At 33.3% G+C, this 22520-nt stretch overlaps 1 protein-coding gene across 3 annotated transcripts in view; it reads left to right on the top strand.

Moving 5' to 3' along the window:
• Positions 1-16927, top strand: part of LOC126885699 (uncharacterized) — a 56742-nt gene extending 39815 nt beyond the window's left edge. For 2 of the 3 annotated variants that reach the window (XM_050652413.1, XM_050652412.1), the window contains 2 exons: positions 12941-13885; positions 15941-16927. In XM_050652413.1, the coding sequence (XP_050508370.1) occupies positions 12941-13885; positions 15941-16012 (1017 nt within the window). In that variant the 3' untranslated portion in view covers positions 16013-16927. The remainder of the gene's footprint in view (positions 1-12940; positions 13886-15940) is intronic. The other variant, XM_050652411.1, reaches the window with a different exon arrangement.
• The last annotated feature ends 5593 nt before the right edge of the window (positions 16928-22520 follow it).

Here is a 22520-nt window from a genome sequence, read left to right as displayed (position 1 = left end):
AAAAACTATACGGGGATATGTTGAACTAGTTGTGTACATGACTTTCACCAACGGCCGGAAACCAGAGTTGGGGCCGAGGGTAGTTATAAGGGGTCAAAGTCGCGGATTTTTTTTATGACGCTCATGATAAGCATAATATAGATAGCTCAAGATAGTGCACCAAAATTTGGGAATAAGTAGGTCATGACGTACCTAAGTAAAATCTCTAGGGGCTCAACGCTGCGTGGCCGACAAAGTGGTGGGGGTAGGGGTGAATATAAAAAATATAAGGGGTTTTTTTGCGACGTTCGTGATTGAGATAGTGCACCAAAATTTGGGTATAAGTAGACCATGACATAAATAATTAAAATCCCCAGAGCCGGAAACCAGAGTTGGGGATGAGGGTAGTTATAAGGGGTCAAAGTCGCCGTTTTTATTATTTTTTTTGTGACGCTCATGATCGAGAGAGTGCACCAAAATTTGGGAGTAAGTAGGTCATGACGTAACTAAGTAAAATCTCCAGGGGTGGCACGCTGCGTGGTTGACAAAGGGGTGGGGCAGGGGTGAATACAAAAAATATAAGGGGTTTTTTGCGACGTTTGTGATTGAGAGAGTACACCAAAATTTGGAAATAAGTAGACCATGACATAACTAAGTAAAATCCTCAGAGCCGGAAACCAGAGTTGGATATGAGGGTAGTTATAAGGGGTCAAAATCGCCATTTCTATAATGTTTTTGTGACGCTTATGATAGAGATAGTGCACCAAAATTTGGGAATAAGTAGGTCATGAGGTAACTAAGTACAATCTCCAGGGGTGGAACGCTGCGTGGCCGATAAAGGGGTGGGGGTAGGTGTGAATATAAAAAATATAAGGGGTTTTTTGCGACGTGCTAGATTGTGATAATGCACCAAAATTTGGGAATAAGTAGACCATGACTTAGCTAAGTTAAATCCCCAGAGCCGGAAACCAGAGTTGGGGATAAGGGTAGTTTTAAGGGGTCAAAGTCGCAGTGTATATTATTTTTTTGTGACCCGGCACAACATTTGTCCCCCACGCAGTGTTCCGCCCATAAAGATTTTACTTAGTAATATCATGATCTACTTATTCCCAAATTTTGGTGCACTATCTCGATCACGAACGGCAAAAAAAACCATATATTTTTATACTCACCCCTGCCTACCACCCCTTTGTATCCCAAGCAGCGTTCCGCCTCTGAAGATTTTACTTAGTTACGTCATAACCTACTTACTCCCAAATTTTGGTGCACTATCTCCATCATGAGCGCCACAAAAAAATAATAAAAACCGCGACTTTTACCCCTTATAACTACCCTCGTCCGCCACTCTGGTTTCCGCCTCTGGGGATATTACTTAGTTATGTCATGGTCTACTTATTCCCAAATTTCGGTGCACTATCTCAATCACGAAAGTCGCAAAAAACCATTTACATTTTTTATATTCACCCCTGCCCCACCCCTTTGTCGGCCACGCAGCGTTCCACTCCTGAAGATTTTACTTAGTTACGTCATGACCTACTTATTCCCAAATTTTGACGCGCTATCTCGATCATGAGAGTCACAAAAAAAAAATAATAAAAAACGGAATTTTGACCCCATATATCTACCTTCCTTCGCCGCTCTGGTTTCCGGCTCTGGGGATTTTAATTATTTATGTCATGGTCTACTTATACCCAAATTTTGGTGCACTATCTCAATCACGAACGTCGCAAAAAACCCCTTATATTTTTTATATTCACCCCTACCCCCACCACTTTGTTGGCCACGCAGCGTTGAGCCCCTAGAGATTTTACTTAGGTACGTCATGACCTACTTATTCCCAAATTTTGGTGCACTATCTCGATCATGAGCGTCATAAAAAAATAATAAAATCCGCGACTTTGACCCCTTATAACTACCCTCGGCCCCAACTCTGGTTTCCGGCCGTTGGTGAAAGTCATGTACACAACTAATTCAACATATCCCCGTATAGTTTTTCCATATTACTTATCACGCACAAAATCCGCTCCCAGCTCTTAGACTATTAGTACGGTACGCGGCAAAATAAACAGTACTGAAATTCGTATGCCGCAAATTTGTATGTGTCATGTGCCGAAACGTATTGAGTGGTTTCTGAACGTTATTATAACGTTTGTCAATATCACGTTAATGTTAGATACTTCAGGATGGTTTTCAGTTTTGCAGAAAATTTTTTTATAATAGAGTACTATTTTCGGCCATACGGAAAAGGTCACGAAAAAGGTCTAAGCTTAAAATCAACAGTGGTTTCAGCAGGACGAGATAAGCTGTCACACTGCTAGAGAGTCTTTTCGAATACTGTGTGATCATTTTTGGAACTTCCACTCACCAGAACTAACGCAACCAGATGCGTACATATGGGGAATGCTTAAGGGGTCACCGTTTGCCATTTCGGAATTAAGGACTAAAATTAAAGATTTTTTTCGTGCCAGAGGCAGTGACGGATCTAGAAATTTCCCTTGGGAGGGGAAATTTGCTTTAGGGGGGAACTTCAAATGAAAAACCAACCAAAAGACATAAAAAAAGATAAACTTAGATTACATAAAAGACATAAATAATAACTTATAGGTATTAAGTCCCCTTAATTTTCCTAACTAGCGTGTTTAATATGGAATATTATAATATATTATTTATTAGGAATACGTAATATTGAATCGCTGACACCACAGGATTGACAACTGGTACACTTGTGTGGAGTAATCTGGGTCACGTAATATGTATAATAAACAAACGTGTGTTTGTTTACCAAGGACATTTAAATTTTAAAATAGTGTGTCTTGCTCTTAATTGGATGCTTAATAATGGATGCTGTGAATCCCAATACATTGGGTTGAATTTGTTTTTCTGTGGTTTCGGTTTCATGTGAGCTAATATATATTTTTATGTTTGAACAATTATTTTTCTTTAATTTTGAACCCTGTTAGGGTGGACATTTCCTCATTTTCCCTCCCCGTAGATCCGCCACTGGCCAGAGGGCATCTTTGACATCTGTTTTATCGGGAATGTTTTATGCGTCGTCGTGAATGATGTTTGCAAGGCTGTATCATGTATTATTGATATATAAATAATTATAAACATTTCAATATTCATTTCAGTACTGTTTATTTTGCCGCATACTGTATTTGCTGTGGTTTTTATTTGCCAGACTTCTGTCATAAGCTTCACTGCCATACGTTATAATGCTCCTGATTATGGTGTTATATATTTTTTCATTAGTTTTCAGTATCATATACTCTGACCACAGAGGACCTCAATTCTTCTCTCTTCTACTTTATGTTTATGTAGGTGCCGTATTGCGTGGTCCATCATTCGTAAACTGGAAGCCCAGATATTTATAGTTTTTACAAGGCTTGATGTGTTCTCAACTTTGTAAAATTAGATCCTGTTTTAACCATCCTATGCACATATTTTCCATTTTATTTACATTTACTTCTAGTCCCCATACTGTGTTCGTCTACGAATTTACTTGGCATATATTCCAGACCAACGTGGTCCTGTGCCATCATTATCTGATCGTCTGCCAAGCACAGTATAAGTATAATAAGGGTTTTATTCTTGTTTAGTAGAATACACATTCCTTTCTTTGTACAACATTAAAGGTATTTCATAGTTATTTATGATATAAGTGTTAAAAGTACACGTTTAAGGCACGCATGTGAAAGTTTGCAGAATGAGCGATAGCGAGTTCTGCAATTCACATGAGTGCCTTAAAAATGTACTTTTTAACACGCATATCATACAACATTTTTTCTACAAACGTAATTACAGGACAATATCTACAAAAACTTTTACTTGAACTTGCCTGACATTCCATTTGTATATTTTTTTGACATTACATCAAAATTGTCTATACGGTCAATACGAATTGCAGTTCTGAAGCTATTTTCTTGTGGCATTTTTATAATCAAGTATATTCAAATGGGAAATAAGCCACAATTTTACCTAAAAATGATTTTATTAACGTTTCGACGCCCAAGTCGGGTGTCGTTGTCAAAATACAAAATAATATTAAATAAAAAAAAAATGTTGTTGCTTAGTAAAAAATTCTTCTAATAATTTATTTAATCTGACTCATTTATATCGGCAATTCTAACGCGAGAATTTCAGTACCACCGTTGCATTTGGTTGTCTTTTTAAAGACAGATCACATGCTATGATTTTTTGTGGCGGCTATTCTTGAGTTGGGATTGATTTCATGTAATCGAATGAACTATCTTTTAGTAAAGTCGTCCCAGGAACGCAACTCATCAATATTGGCAATATCATTTTTAAAGTCGTCTACTTTAAAATGTATAATACGTGTCTGAATTGCCGATATAAATGAGTCAGATTAAATAAATTATTAGAAGAATTTTTTACTAAGCAACAACATTTTTGTTTATTTAATATTATTTTGTATTTTGACAACGACACCCGACTTGGGCGTCGAAACGTTAATAAAATCATTTTTAGGTAAAATTGTGGCTTATTTCCCATTTGAATATACTTGATTACGAATTGTAGTGCCATAAAAATTTTAAAGCACTAGTGCCTTAAAGTAGAATTTTTAACGCTCGTATGGAGTGCTAAAAATTGCATTTTTAACACGGTTGTAGAAAAACAATGTTATATATTTGACTGCTATATTTGGACAAATTTGTAAAATCAGAAAGATTTCCAACATAAAAATTATTGTTTCTAATAATTATAAATATGGTTTATGTTTAATCTTCCTTTATCTTGGCCAACTGGGTTTGATTTATCTTTACTATTTATAATTATTTGTTATTTGCCTATATTTGTTCTTTGATATTAAGAGTTTTCTTTACCTCTGTAGTGCCCTTTTTGTCACATTATGTCAAATTTGTTTTTCTCTTTTTTTTATCCAAAAGGACATCGCACACATCTTATGGAAAAGATAATGTCACTCAAATTCAATAAAATTTATACCAATAGATTCGTTTTAAATTAACGATCAAATCTTATCATTGCGCCAACTCTCTATTTTCAAAAATAAGAGCAGAAATTGATATAAATAAATCTGAAATCAAATGGGTAGGTACACTTCGCGTAAAAAAAAACTGGTACAACTCTTATAACCGAAAATCGTGTTTTTCAAGTTGTGTAAGTTGATCTTGTCACAAGTGTCATTCTAATTTCTAGGGCAACGTTGCCAGTTCAACGAAAATATTATATTAAACTAGGTAAAAGCGGGGCTGAGCGACAGACCGCATTTTATAATATACTAAAAACTAAAACAATGGTAATTTTCCGTCATCTCAATTAAGTATCCATACATTGATTCGTGTTTATAAATAATCGTGATATAAATCTTGACATGACTTTAAATTATTATGTTTAATGTCAAATCGAGAGGTGTGATTGGTTTCTCGTAAATTGTAGGACAAAACTGCATTAAGTTGTGTAGAATAAATAAAACACACTGGACAAATTAAAAATTTAATTTGAAATTAATACAAAATGAATAACTTTTACGGTGAACAAGTATGGAATTTAAATATATGTATTACAATTCGAAATATACATTTTAAACGTTATTTTTTTGTATTTAGATTTAGTGCAATTCCGTTATCTGTGATGGCAACAACGAAGTGATTCACGAACAATAATTGTCAATCTGAACACAGGTTTACATTGGGAAAAAAAAGTGTACCAGTTTTATATGACGCGAAGTGTACATAAGTTAGAGAGAGAAAAAATATTTTAAAATACCCAGATTTTCGGTACTCCATAAATCAGCGGATTAGTTTCACTAATCCGCTTAGGCCCAGCGGGATTTAAGCTGTTATGAATAGCACTCAGAGCAATAATGATTGTAAACTAACATTTTATGGACTCCAAAAATGTGATTTCGATAAACTTTAATTGCAATTTGCGCCGTAATTAATCATAATTAAGAGTTGGCGCAATGATAAGAATTGATCGTTATATTAAAACGAATCTAATCGTATAAATTTTATTGAATTTGAGTGACATTATATTTTCCATAAGATGTGTGCGATGTCCTTTCTGGTTAAGCTCTAGTAGCTATCATCTCCTTTATTTTCTTTTTCCCGATTTCTATCCCAATTTCAGAGTAGTCCAGAGAAATAAGATTTTTCTCGTGACACATCCCCCTTCAGGCCGAAACCAAATTTTTTGAGTAGTATGGACATCTATATTAATAACCGATATGTTTCCTGCAGCCGATTTTGATGTTATACATAGTTATAATCAAATGAAGATCAAAAAACGGTAAATTTTCGCTTTTTTCGTCTATTAGTAAAAAGTGAAGCACTCTAAACAAATTTGAGAATAAGAAGCTCATAAATCATATAAAAAACTTCAATATGGCGTTCGCTGAATATGTCTATCCAATAGTAAGAAAGAGGTAGTAAGAAAGATCCAATGGACCACACCCAGATTTCTTTCGATTCTGAGCCACAGAGACTTTGTTCATCCCCGTGTGTACATTTTTTGTGGCACTCCCCTTGGGTTTATAAAAAAGCTTTACATTTTTCTTTCGTCTGCGTACAACAGATCCATAATTTTTTAAAGACTTGTGAAAACCATATTAGTCCAAGTAATGAAGCTTAATATAGGACAAAACCTCGCAATTTTCACAGAATAGATCGATTTGCTTGAAAATTTGAGAATAAGTAGTGGATAGTCCAAGGATCAAAATCTATATGATGCCAAAAGGCGCTTTTACCATGGGGGTGGTTGCCACCCCATCTCGGGGGTGAAAATTTTATATTATATTTTGACTGCAAAAGTTGATAAAAACATTCATTCTAAGCAAAAAGTGTTCTATAAATTTTTTTGATAAAATTAATAGTTTTCGATTTATTCGCTATCGAAAGTGTTAGTTTTATATCGAAAAAAATCAATGTTTTTTTATATAGGCTCATTTACGATTCACTCAATTTTTGCGGCAGAAAAAAATTTTTTAAACCAGTTTCTTGGAAATTAAATAACCTACAATTTCATATTTAAACATTTTTTCGTATCTCTAATGCTAATCTTTCTATTCTGAAGAAAATATGATTTTTTACCAAACTACAAATATTCGTTATTCGCTTTTAACTCCAGTTTTTTAAAAACTATCATTCTAAGCCAGTCAAACTTCTAGAATCTATTAATAATACATAAACAAAGAAGAGTAAATAAGTTCAATGACCAAAAACACCGCTAACTGACATTATTATGCTTCCAACTGGATTTCTCCTTTTTTTTTTTTCAAAAAAATATATTGATTTTTTAACCGTAACTTTTTTATTTTTTATCTTAGCAAGTTTTGTAAAAAATAATTTTGTAGGTTTTTGTATGGTCTTTATGCCTATTGATATTAAATCTTTTTAAAATGCTCAGTCGCAAAAAGAGGTGACTTTGAGAGGGTTGGTAAAGGTGGTTTTTGCATGTTGTTACAAGTTTTAATTGTCAATAGCTCACTTAATTTTTGCCGTGGAAAAAATTTTTGCAAATCCTGTTCTTGAGAATTAAATAAGCTACAATTTCATATTTAAACATTTTTTTCTATCTCTGATTCTAATCTGTCTATTCTGAAGAAAAGACCATTTTTTCCAAACTACAAAAATTCGTTATTCGCTTTTAACTCCATTTTTTTTAAAACTAATCATTATAAACCGGTCAAACATCTAGAGCCTATTAATAATACATAAATAAAGAAGACCAAATAAGGTCAATGACGAATTGTAATTAGGGTGGTGATTAGGGAGTTGCTTCCTATCACTTTTTCGCTGAAAAAAATAGGGACTGACATTCTTTTCATTATAAGTCACTTAATTTTTGAGCTAGAGACCTTTGTTTTATTTCTAGAGATAGAGATTTTTAAATACTTTAAATTAGTTTAAACAAGTTGTCCTCAAAAAATGCATAGTTTTTCCGTCTTTTGACTTTGAAACTACAATATTTAGCATTTGACGAAGAAGAGCTAATATATAATAAACTATAGCTCTATTGCTATTGGTCTTAAAGGAAATTAAGAAAAATGGTTTTATGTATTTTTTCAAAAGGTACATTTTTATTAAGTAAAGTTGTTTTGATAAAACGAAAACTTTTGGAGTTATTAGCAGAAAAACAATTAAAAACATTGATTTTTTCGATATAACACTAACACTTTCGATAGCGAATAAATCGAAAACTATTAATTTTATCAAAAAAATGTATAGAACGTTTTTTACTTAGAATGAATGTTTTTACCAACTTTTGTGATCAAAATATAATAAAAAATTTCCACCCCCGAAATGGGGTGGCAACCACCCCCATAGTAAAAGCGCCTTTCGGTATCATATAGATTTTGATCCTTGGACTATCCACTACTTATTCTCAAATTTTCAAGCAAATCGATCCATTCTGTAAAAATTGCGAGGTGAAAAGCTTCGGTTCCTGGACTATATTTAAAGCTATTCAACACAATCGTTTTGCAAATTTTCAGTAAGAACAATTATCACATAACAATTATCACAGAACAATTATCAGATGCACATTATAGAACTAAATCGCAAGATATTCAATATTTTGTGGGGTATTCCTTAAAAAAATGGTTACAAATTAAAAATCTGTTGGAACGATAAAAAATAATTACGATGCCCGGGTCTCAATTCGACCAGCTACATCATCATAATTATCAACCCGTACGCGTCTACTGCTAGACATATGTCTCCCTCAGCCCTTTCCAGCTGTCTCTGTTTTGTGCGGCTTGCATCTAATTACCGATAACATTTTTCAGCTATTTGGTTGGTATGCTGCTCTGTAGTGTTCCTTCTCGTGGCCTTCACTTGACAATACGTTTTGTCCATCTACATACTTTGAGCCTTCTTAATTCAGGTAGAATCGTGATAGTGGAGTAGGATAGATTTTTTTTGCCGGGGCTCAAAACTTACTTACTACTAGGGGCGTAACAAAGGCCTCCGCAGCATGAAGCTTGCAGGAGCCCCATCTTTTCGTCTAATAAATGTAAAAAAGTGTTATTGTTATATTATTGTGCGCATACATAGGCAACGTTTTTTAAGCAACGCAGTATTAAAAATAAAGTTGCCCATCAGACGATACAATGTATCGTATGTATTTATTGTATGCATGTATTAATAAAATTAATTTATTAATAAAATAATACTATGTAATAATATAGTGGTTTATTAATTTTCTTTCTATTTTATTCTATACCAATAAAGATGAAAAATGTAAGTTGTCATAAACAGTGCACGAATACACCAATAGCCCAGTAAATGACAGTTTTGGAGTGTGACTATCAGCGTCACGACGTATTTGCTTGGCAATTTGGATTTAGATTCTAATACTTATTCTCCATTTCAAAGTTGGAGTTGTCCCGTCAGTTGCTTTTACTTGGGAGGTGAAAGTCACCCCTTCTCGAGGGTGAAAAATATACGTTTCAAATAAGTTAGAAAATGGATACATTGACTAATTATAAGCAACTTTTGTTCTATACAGCTTCTTTATACAGGGTGTAACAAAAATACAGGTCATAAATTATACCGCACATTCTGGGGTCAAAAATAGTTCGATTGAACCTAACTTACCTTAGTACAAATGTGCACATAAAAAAAGTTACAGCCCTTTGAAGTTACAAAATGAAAATCGATTTTTTCCAATATATCGAAAACTCTTAGAGACCTTTTATTAAAAATAGACATGTGGCATTCTTATGATAGTAGTATCTTAAGAAAAAATTATGGTGAAATTTGGACACCCCATACAATTTTTATGGGGTTTTGTTCTTTTAAACCCCCCAAACTTTTGTGTACATTCCAATTTAATTATTATTGTAGTACCATTAGTGAAACACAACATTTTAAAAACTTTTTTGCCTCTTAGTACTTTTTCGAAAAGTCAGTTTTTATAGAGATATTTTGAATATTTGTCAAATCCACCACATATTTGTATATTAATGTATATGGCTAAGTACGATTATGGAGACTTGGTAATAATATGAAAATTTATTTCTGATTTACATTTTTAGGTATATTTTGAACCATATTAAAAAAGAAGTCACTTCTCGATAAAAAGTGCTTTCCCGAAAAAATAAAAAGAGGCAAAAAAGTTTTAAAAACACTGTGTACTAATGGTACCGCAGTTAAAGTTTAATCGGAACATACACAAACATTTGGCGGGTTTAAAACAACAAAACCCCCAATAAATTTTTATGTTAACATATTAAAAAAGAAACCGCAACTCGATAAAAACTGCCTTATCGAGAAAATACTAAGAGGCAAAAAAGTTTTAGAAATATTGAATTTAACTAATGGTACCACAACAATAATTTAATTGGAACGTACACAAAAGTTTGGGGGGTTTAAGGGAACAAAACCCCCATAAAATTTTTATGGGGTGCAAAAATTTTACTATAATTCTTTTTTAAGATGTTTCTGCCGTAAGAATGCCACATGTCCATTTTCAATAAAAAATATCTAATAGTTTTCGATATATTCGAAAAAATCTATTTTCATTTTGTAACTTCAAAGGGCTGTAACTTTTTTTATGTTCATATTTGTACTAAGTTAAATTAGGTTCATTCGAACTATTTTTGGTCTCAGATTATGTGATTTAATTTATGACCTGTATTTTCGTTACACCCTGTATAAGTCAATACTTTTCAAGTGACCTGCGAGTGAAAATGTTTATTTTTCAACAAAAAAAAACACGAATTCAGACGGTTTTTCGCAAATAACTCAAAAAATAAGTATTTTATCGAATTAAATATGTTATCAAAAAATTATCGAAAAAATATTTTTAGCAAAAATGTAGCTTATAAAAAACAAAAATAAAAAGATGTACATATTCGTGAAGTTTATCGACACAGTATAAGGAAAGTTGTAGCTCATGAAAAATTGTTCTTATTTGTTGAATTTCAAATCGAATATTTCAACGTGAAATAACCAACAAACGAAACACTTTTCGGGGAAAACTCATTGAAATTTTTTTTAATGTTTAAAAAAGAGCTTTATTTTTATTTTTTATAGCATTTTTTGTAGCAAGATTCTAGCATCAAAACTAAACGAGTGACGCTCAATATAAAGTTGACCCTTTTTTACTAAAAAAATGTGAAAATCTCCCTCTAAGTTGGAGCGGTTCGAAGTTCTTATTTTTGAAAAAAATTGGTAAAGAAAGTTTTTATAAACACCTGTCCCGCTTGCTACGAGAAAAATATTTTTATTTTTGTGCTGAACGGTAGTAAAGGTTGTGCTGAACGAGGTAAAGTGGGAGGGAACCTAATCTATGCATGAATCATAAAAAGAGTTCATGCCCCCCCCCCCCCCGAAATCGGTCTTGGATCCGCCCTTGAGTATTAGTGATACGAAAAATCTGAATGTACTTTCGTTTAATTTTGTTTTCTGTAAGACAAACATTAGTTAAGATATGGCTGTTCAAAATGTGCATACACTCGTAATAAGGGACTCGTTAGAACCCTTTCAAATAAAACCCATTCAAAAATAAGCAATTTGAACCCGTAAAACTTGCAGGTCATAGAAAAAAAGTTAAGTAATTTGTAAAGCGGTAATGATTAGTTTCATTTGGGGTGCTAAATAGGGGGAGATTTTCACAATGTTTTTTTACCAAAAAAATCTGTAACTGTATTCAATTTAAAAAAGTTTTATTGATTTTCCCCCTAAAAAGGCTTCATTTTTTGGTTATTTCACTTAAAAATATTCGATTCGGAATTTGACGAAAAAGAACAATTTTTCATGAGCTACAGATTTGCATTTACCTGGTCGGTAGACTTTATTTTTGTTTAAGCTAAATTTTTGCTACTTACTAATAATATATAATACTTACTTTTTGAGCTATTTCCGAAAACCCGCCTAAAAACGTGGTTTTTCTCGTAAATAACTCTAAAAGTATTGACTGGACCACTTCGGTGGTGACATTGAAAATTACACGGTATCGCCGTATTTCACGGTCATTTAATGGGCTATAACACATACAGTTGAGTCCGCGAGTCTTTACCCGTGCGTCATTAATACCTGGCGAGATAAAACACAAACTTTTTATCTAGCATCATTCTCTTCCACGCATGAAACTCATGACAAACCAGCTGCCGTTTGTTATTAAGTAAAGACACATGTTATTTTTATGAACCATCTAGACTCAGTGCATTGAAAAGAGATAGGTACAAAAAAAGACGATTCGGTATGTTTTCATATTTTAAGCACAATTTGTTTGACGTTTCTGCTTTGTTTATTTTTGTGGCTGTCAGTCAGTTGAATTTTTTGCGGTTTCTTTATATTACACAAACAGTTGTTTTCACAACTAATTTTATATTGGGCTCTGAAATTTTAAGGTAAATAATTATATTTTGGCAATTAATATTTAAAACATACAAAGCTAACGTCATTCACACAGTAAAGAAATGATTGTGTTTAGATTTCCGTCAAAGTGAATAAAATAACAAAAATAAAATATGTTATTGAATTTTTTTATAAATTGTTTATTTATTTATTAATCAATAATAATAAAAGAATTTATTAAGCTACTTCAAATGGAGCTATAATTCTGCACAAAAATTTTGAAGCAAAACTTACATCTGACATTCTATATATTTGATAACGTCAAATTTTAAAATAAATCCCGTAATCGGAACAGTAGCCACTTTCTGTCAGTTGTTGTTACGTGAAATAGATTTCCGACTTATTTCGTATGCTTTAAATGATGACGCACGAGTAAAGACTCGCGGACTTAACTTATACTTTGTATAAGTATAAGTATACTCAATTGTATAAGTTTTGTTACACATGTCGCATTTAGTAATTTTTAAAAGGGGCCCCATTTACAATTCTGCGTGGGGGGGCCCGACGGATTTTGTTACGCCACTGTCTACTACCAATGCAAAAACGTCTCGGAGCAGTCCATACAGTATATGAATTTTTTATAATACGTAACCATTCATTCGGTACTATCTTTTTAGAATTTCCGAAGAGGCTTAAAAGCATGTTCGACCCCGGATAAGAAAAAAATTAACATTACCGATTCAGACAAAATGAACGAAAGAGAGAGTATTTTTACTAGATATGACACTAAGAGAATCTCTTTCAGAGAAAAGAATAGCTCGTATATAAAAAAAATTGACAAAAATATAAATTCTAGACATAATGGGAAAAAACCGCTGAATGATATACAGTTTTTTAATATTGAAGAATTCTTTGAAGATGACTACCACGGTTACACAAGTTTAGAAGATATTGATAGTAGAAACACGGAAAAAGATTGTGTCAAGGATTATACTGATTTTAGTAGAAGAAACTTTGAAAGAACAATTTTAGAAAAAGTAGAAAATGTGAGCCGAGATGTAAATAATCTTCACAACTCTTTTAAAGAATTTAAAACCGACTTTTTGATAAATCAATTTCAACAAAAGTTAAACAAAATTGAAAATACCACGAATCTCACCAATGCTCCAAGTCATCGTAAAAGTCAGTTAGCAGAGCAAATTCAAAATGAAGTTTCTAATGCTATCGAGAATTTGAAAACAGATTTTTTATCTCAACAAAATTCAATAGTCAGGGATGCTATTCTTAAAATCGGTAGTATTGCTGGTGACCTATACAGTAACAGAGAAAGATGTAATATCCAAATGGAAGATTTATGTTACAGAGTAGTATCAGATTTAAACAAAAACATTTTAAACTTAGTCGACCAAGATAAAACAGTAGAACATGAAACTTCTTTACAGACTGATAATATGGAGTTAAAAGAGATTGATGCAATTCTTAATCCTGATAATCAGTTTTTTCACTACGAAGACATTTGTAAGACACTTACAAACCATCTACAGATTAGCCAAAAGGAACTAGATGATTTGAAGAGAGATAAAACGGATATAATGATCAAGTCTTGCAATGCTCATAAGGAGGTAAGCTATTCTTTATGTTTTATATTATTGTACAATTTTCGTTATGTCTTAATTATGTAGAAATGTAAAGACTGAAATAGTTTTGTACACACTTATGACTACAGATAAACAAGGAGAAATGTACTTTTGAAGTGTGTAAGATATATAATTCCTAGCTGAGCGCTTTCGGTTTATCAATCCATCTTCAGAGCTATGGTCAAAAAGTTCAATATACCACTATGAAGAAAGATGGATCCCATGTACGATATAAAAGACTTCTATTTCTTATGTAGTTTTTTATTGATGGAAAAAAACTTTGTCTGTCTGTTGAAGTCTGTCTGTCTGAAGAAGTACACTTCTTCCTCTCACAATAAAACACTGAAAACGTTTGTTTTCTATACTTCCACAAAATTTATTACAACTATGTGACTACAGCTGTTTCGGCAGAGTGCCTTTCTCAAGTGATTTAGATTACTATGGGTTTGCCTTCTTAAATTCTTTAACTGAAGAGGTTGAGAAGTGGGGAGCTGTTTGTCTCGAGTTGGTCATTCAGAATTATATCTGTATTTTTCAATTTATTAATTTCCATAGATTCTAATAAAGATAGCTTAAGGCCTTTATTTAGAATAATATGCAGAATTTTAAACTGTTCATTAAAATAATGATTATGATCTAGAAAGTGAAGTGCGTATCTAGAAGTGTCTGTTTTTCTATTGTTGAAAGCCCTTTTGTGTTCTGCTATCCGTTTGTCAAAGGTTCTGCCAGTTTGACCGATGTAAGTTTTCGGACAGTCACCACAAGTTAGTTTGTAAACACCACTCTGTAGTTGTTTTCTCTTTCGGCTCTTATTGTTCTTAATATATTTGCTTAAGTTGTTGTTAGTTCTGAAAGCAGGTGTTATTCCTTTCTTTTTTATGTATCTGGCTATTTTTGTTGTTATCTTGCCAGTATATGTGATAGAGAAGAAAGAACTGGGTTGTTTCTGTGGTGGTGGATAGACTTATTTCAGGGCTTTCTTATGGAGTTTTTGGTTTACAATTTTGTTAATTGTTTGTTCGTTATAGCCATTGTTTACTTCTATTTGTTTAATGATGTTCAGTTCTATCTCGAAGTTATTTTTTGACATGGGAATTTCTGTCAGTCTATGTATCATGCTATGGTAGGCTGCTAATTTGTGTTGTGTAGGATGGGATGATTAATTGTGTATAGTTGTGTCAGTATGGGTAGGTTTATGATATACGGAGAACTCATGTTTGTTGTGTAGTCTGGTAATTGTTACATCTAGAAAGTTTATGGACTTATTCTGTTCTGTTTCTATTGTAAACTCAATATCACTATGAAGTGAATTAATGTATGATAGAAATTGGTCAATGATCCCATGTCAAACTGGCTGATTAATATAAAGTCCATGCCATTAAAAAGAAAAAAAAGTTACTTTGCATTAGTGGTTCACTGGGATACTTGAGTCTTTTAAATGCAACACTTTGTACATTGTATTATTACTGGAATCTTCATTTCAATACGAGTTCGACCATATGTATGTAATACTTGGTATTTTATTTAGTCATGAAGATCTTAAATCAATAAGTGGCACTGCTCACTCTGCTCAGTGCCAAATAATTTTGAAGTAATTCAGTAAAATATATTGCTGTGATATCTCTATTTCTATATAGCTTTCTATAGCTGTATAAACTCTTCACGTTAGCTTTGGAAGACGTCTTTAAAGAACTGGAATGGAAAAACATGGGTATCAACATAAACGGAAAGAAACTCAATTACCTCAGATATTCCGATAATGTTGTTCTTATTACAAACAACTAAGAAGAACTAGCCAAAATGCTGACTCAACTAACATAAGCATCAGATAGACACGAAACTTAAATCACAGATAGACAAATTGAACGCAAGGAAACCTAGTCGCTAGTTATGAAACCTATAAATTAGAGAACTAAACTTAATACCTATAAGTTATTATTTAGTCTTACCTTTTATATATTTTGGGTTTGTTTTCTGTCTTTTGGTTGGTGTTCCATTGTTCCGTATATTGATTTTCTAATTCTATATTTAAATTTTTAGATCAGTAAGCAGACATCAGTACTCAGAAAATTTCAGGAGGAATTAACAGTCTTGAAGAACAGCTTTAAATAACTTAATTTTAAGGAATTAGTTGTCCAACATTATTTGTACCTAATATGTACTTTTTTAGATTATTCATATTTTATCATTGTCTATATATTTTAGTTTAAAATTTTAACAAGCGACATTGAAAACTACATTTTTTTATACACTAAGCATCAAAATTAACGCACCACCTTAAAAATGCGACATTTTTGACGTTTCGTATTTCCTAAACCTTTTGTCCGATTTGAGTGATTTTTTAGTATATTATAACCCTATTCTTCAGGAATATCAATGTAATCATATTATTGCTAAAGAGATAAGTGTCATTGTATACCGGGTGTAACAATGATAGTGTGTTTTTTCGTCAAAGTTTGGATCACCCTGTGGAATATTGTAACGTATATAAAATATTGAAATGAAAATTGAACTGTAGCCTTACGCTCTTTTAACATTTTGCTTTTTGATTCATTCGATTAAGTTGAACAATAAAAAAGTTAGGTACTTTAACAACTAGCAATGTTATTCACCAATACACGGAGTTTCTAAATAAGTGCGACAAACTTTAAGGGGTAATTCTGCATGAAAAATAATGACCGTTTGCTTTATAAACATACGTTCGCAAATGTTTGGTTTCCGAGATACGGGATGTTGAATTTTTTCTTACAGACTGACGATTTATTTATTGCTCTAAAACTGGTTGAGATATGCAAATAAAATTTGGTAGGTTTTAAGGGGTAGTTATTGCGCAATTTTTGACATACAATTAATAATTTTATATTCACCATTGGCGTGCATACGGGTATAAAAATTTTAGATACATCCCGTATGCACGCTAATGGCGAATATAGAATTCTTGATTGTATGTCAAAAATGCGCTATAACTTCCCCTTAAAAACTACCAAATTTCATTTGCATATCTCAACCAGTTTTAGAGCAATAAATAAATCGTCAGTTTGTAAGAAGAAATTCAACATCTCGTATCTCGGAAACAAAGCATTTGCGTACATATGATTATAAAGCAAATGGACATTCTTTTTTCATGCAGAATTACTCCTTAAAATTTGTCGCATTTATTTAGAAACACCCTATATTGAATAACATGGCTAGTTGTTAAAGTACCTAACTTTTTTATTGCCCCACATAAGCGAACGAATCAAAAAGCAAAATGTTAAGAAAGCCTAATGCTACAGTTGAGTTTTAATTTCAATATTTTATATACGCTAGAATATTCCACAGGGTGTTACAAACTTTGAGGAAAAAACACACTATCATTTTTACACGTGGTATACAATGACAGTTACCTGTTTAGCAATAATATTATTACATCAATATTCTTGAAGTATAAAGCTATGGAATACTGAAAAAAAAATCACTAAAATCGGATAAGAGATTTAGGAAATACTAGCCATCAAAAATATCCCGTTTTTAAGGTGGTACGTTAATTTTGATGCTTAGTGTATTTTTACCGTTTTTCTTTTATGGTTTTTAAAACATATTAATTTGTTGCCAGTTATAAAAATTTGGTGACTGATTTGATTTAATATTTCGGTCAAAGTTTTAAATCTCTAATGTATCATTTTTTCTTATAATTCAAATTTTTCTGAAACAAATACTAATTTTATTTTACAAAAGAGCAGTATATTATTATAAAGGGTTATTTTGTTCAGAAAATACTTTTGGATATAAACGTAGAATTTGTGTATAAAGAATATAAAAGTGTCAAAATTTGTCCGTGTCCATACTTTTTAAGAAATAAAAATTAAATTTTCAATACGTTTAAGCGTTTTAGTCCAATTTATTTTTAGAATGTGTAAGTATATCCTGACACAAAAACAACAAAAAAAGACAAAAAAAAAACATGAGCTAACTATCATCATGGGCGATTTCAACGCCAAAATAGGACAAGGAACAGTCGAGAATGTTGTGGGGTCATATGGTCTTTGCACAAGAAACGAAAGAGGAGAAAGGCTGATACAATTCTGCCAAGAGACGGATATGGTTGTAATGAACACATTTTTTAAATTACATCCAAGAAGGCCTTTTACATGGAAAGCACCCGGTGATACCCCAAGGGAAATCATAAGAAACCAAATTGATTTTATTAACATAATATAAACACAAGGTTTAGAAATTCTGTCACCTCAACAAAAACATATCCAGGCGTGGATGTCTTCTCAGATCATAGTCTATTGGTTGCAAATATCAACATACGACTCAAAATAATTCATAAGAAAATGATACCCAAAATAGATATAAAACTACTGAAAGAAAATAACATCCAGGAAAAAGTAAAAATAGAGATTAATAAGAATTTTGCGAAAATAGTTGAAGACACTCCTAGAGGCATAGAAGAACAATGGAACGAAATGAAGACATCTATTAACACACTTTCGCATGAATATCTTAAATCAAAAAGAGAAAAGAAGCAAGAATGGATGACAGATAAAATATTGCAGATGATGGAAGAGCGAAGGAAATTAAAAGGTAGAAATGACAATGAATACAAAAAGTTGCATAAGAGTATACTAAGGGAAATAAACGAGGCAAAAGAAGCATGGCTGATGAAGAAATGTAAGGAAATTGAAACACTACAACGCAAACATGACGATTTCCATATGCACAAAAAGATTAAAGAAGTACAGAACATCAGAAACAACGCAATACAGGCATAGTCGTAGACGTCGAAGGTCAGATTTTGACTACAATTGAAGATAAATTAAGAAGATGGAAAGAATGTATGCAAGAATTATTCGAAGATGCTGCACGAAGTCCGTATGAAATAGACAATCCATACGGCCCAGAAATAACAAACGACGAAGTAACTATGTCCATTAAGCGGATTAAAGATGGGAAATCACCAGGACCTGACGAGGTCCATGGTGAAATTTTAAAGCTATTAGAGGCACACCAAATTACAGCTCTTACGAAGTTATTCAACAACATATACGAGACTGATGAGACTGGCTACTATCGATATTCATTCCACTTCCCAAAAAACCAACGCAGGAAAATGTGAAGAACATAGATTAATTAGTTTGATGAGCCATGTACTTAAATTACTCCTTACTATCATTCACTCGCGCATATGCACCAAATTAGAAGAACAGCTAAGTAAAGTTCAATTTGGATTCAGAGCAGGACTCGGAACGAGGGAAGCACTTTTCAGCTTGCAAGTTCTAATACAGAGAGCCGGGGATGTCAACTGCGATGTGTATGCATGTTTCATAGATTTCGAGAAGGCATTTGATAAAGTCCCACATGGAAAACTAATCGATATCCTAAAAACATCAGGACTCGATGGTAAGGATATAAGACTGGTCTCAAACTTATATCTCCAACAAAAAGCAACAGTTCGATTCGAAAATAAACTGTCCGAAATCTTCACAGTCGAAAAAGGAGTTAGACAGGGTTGCATAGTGTCACCAGCATTATTTAACATATACTCTGAAAACATCTTTAAAGAGGCCTTGGACGAATCAGAAGAAGGTATTGCAGTAAATGGACAACTTATAAATAATATTAGATATGCAGACGATACAGTATTGCTGGCAGATAGTGCGCAGGGGTTCCAAAGGATCATGGATAATGTTGTAGAAGCATGTAACAAATACGGCCTAAAACTAAACTGTAAGAAGACAAAAATAATGATCATTAATAAAAACACCAACATAAACGCCCAAATTACCGTAAACAATACACCCCTAGAGAGAGTACAGGAAATATGCTATCTCGGCTGTAACATTAAGGATACCTGGGATCATAGCTACGAAATAAGAACTCGTATTGAAAAAGCCAGAAGCTCTTTTAACAGTCTTAGGAAAATTCTGTGCAACTTGTCTTTAAGTATCAATGTACGCATAAGAATTCTTAGATGTTACGTCTTTAGTGTCTTTCTCTACGGAGTTGAAAGCTGGAGCCTGACAGAAGATGCCATAAAACGGTTAGAGGCGTTTGAAATGTAGTGCTACCGACTTATGTTGAGGGTCTCATATATACACCACACAACTAATATAACTATTCTCCAGAGGCTAAGAAAAGACAAAGAAGTGGTTAACACCGTAAATAACAGAAAATTGGCTTACTTCGGCCACATTATGCGTAATGAAAAATACCGACTGCTACAGTTGATTCTACAAGGCAAGATTGAGGGCAGGAGAGGCCCTGGACGTAGACGTATATCCTGGCTAGCCAATCTTAGAAAGTGGACTGGTCTAACGTCAACTGATCTATTTCGAGCTGCCGTAAATAGAATAAGATGGGTCAATTTGGTCGCCAACATCTCCAGAAGATAGGCACCTTTAGAAGAAGAAGTATATCCTCATTATCTGAATATAATAGTGGAAATTAGAAAGAGCTAAAATGTCATTTTTTTGCAAAATTGAGTTGTTGGCGCAGAAATGTTTTAAGGCCCCGTTTTTTGTCCTAAGAAAGGTTCCAAGAACCAGCATTAAAGTTAGAGTTTCAGGGGCTTCTCATATAATATGTCGGTGTTTTTATGTATGGCACCACAAAAGAAAGGAAAAGGACAATTTAAATTAGGTGAATATATACTAATTTACAGAGGAGTAGAAACGAAAAACAGGCCCAAAGAAGGTGTAGCCTTATTAATACATGAAAGATACCAAAATTACATCAGAGAGTGTCAATATCCACCAGAAAGGATTGTACCAACAAAAAATAAGAATCATCTGCTTTTCGATAAAGGACCACGCAACACTCCTTACGGAAAAGTGGTCCCGGTCAAATTTGATGAAAGTTTGGTCAATGATACTTCTTGATGTGTAGATTAAAAAAGTCCATGGCACCTGGGTCTGAATAACTACTATTCTCGAATTACAGCCTTCTGAATTTATTGGATACGAGTGCTCGGTTTACGATAAGTGCACTAATTTACGGTCAAGCGAACGAAAATATTTATTATTAGAAGAAGAGAAACTCATGTTCTTCATTCATACTTGCGTGTTGTACATGAATTCGTGATCAAAAATAGTTGGATCGTATTTTAGTCTTCAGAAAACCTCCGAAAAATCTTCAGAAAACTAAAGAAGTGCGGTATAAACTGTCCTGTTAGATCGATATAAGCATTATTATGTTTTCATGAATGCTTCTCAGTTATGCAATACCAGCAAAACTGCAGTTCCGCCTTATCTTTAGAAAACTACTGAACAGTGGCGGATCTAGGGGGGGGATAGGGGTAATTCCACCGGTAACATGTTCCAGAATTAATGAAAAAACTTTATTTAACGAAAATGAACGAGATGGAGTCATCAAAACACACTTATAACCAAATAGCGGATAGTGTGACGAAAATACGTAAGCCCAGAGCACGGGCGCCCATATAAAAATTTTTAGGGGGTGGGGGGCAAACGTGAAGATTATGCGCATTATATTTTGTATAATTTGAATAACAAGATTTAATTTAAAGCACCCGAAAAGCCAGGGGGGCCACGCCTCCCCCTGCCCATGGGTATGGGCGCCCATGGCCCAAAGGACCAAAGAAGATGAGTTACGGGTGTTAAGAGTACGAAATTGGAAAACTAAGGCGGAGGATAGAAAGGAATTAAAGCTGAATTTCGAAAAGGCCGAGGTCCACCAGGGGTTCTATAGCTAATGATGATGAGTTGTTAGGCTTTGCAAGACATCAACCTAATGTTAAGTATCCTGATAGGTCGTTAGTTAACACGACGTATGATGCGTCTAACCGAAATCAGCAAAATGTTAACGTACAAAGAGTCGAAGATGATTTAAACCCGATTTTTCCATAGACAATTGTAATTAATATTTAGCATTTACAGACTACCAGGTACTTTGTTTTTTTGTGTATTGAAATCAAGTCCATGTTCTCTACCTGTCTTATATCTGATATGCGGGACAAGTTTCATGTCAGCTGATGCATTTTTTTATGTTTCAACAATTTTTTCTTTAATTATTCTGGAACATGTTACGAGTGGAATTACCACATCCCCCCTAGATCCGCCACTGTTCAGTAGTTTTCTAAAGATAAGGCGGAACTGCAGTTTTGCTGGTATTCCATAACTGAGAAGCATTCATGTAAACATGATAATGCTTATATCGATCTAGCAGCACATTTTATATTGCACTTCTTTAGTTTTCTAGGAGGAGTTTTCTGAGGTTTTCTGAAGACTAAAATACGATCCAACTATTTTTGACCACGAATTCATATACAACACGCAAGTATGTATGAAGAACCTGAGTTTCTCTTCTTCTAATAATAAATATTTTCGTTCACTTGACCGTAAATTAGTGCATTTAACGTAAACCGAGCACTCGAATCCAATAACTTCAGAGGGCTGTCACTTGAGAATAGTAGTTATTCAGACACAGGTGCCATGGACTTTTTTAATCTACACATCAAGAAGTATCATTGACCAAACTTTCGTCAAATTTGACCGGGACCACTTTCCATAAGGAGTGTTGCGTGGTCCTTTTCCCTTTTTAAATTGAGAACTAAAAAATGAAAAATTATTAGTATCAATGTGTACAAATTTTAATAATGAGATTAAATCATTTTTAA

Source organism: Diabrotica virgifera, chromosome 5 (genome assembly GCF_917563875.1).
Source record: "Diabrotica virgifera virgifera chromosome 5, PGI_DIABVI_V3a".
NCBI lineage: Eukaryota > Metazoa > Arthropoda > Insecta > Coleoptera > Chrysomelidae > Diabrotica > Diabrotica virgifera.
The sequence above is the reverse complement of the archived record's forward strand: the minus strand, read 5'-3'. Positions and strand labels throughout refer to the sequence as shown.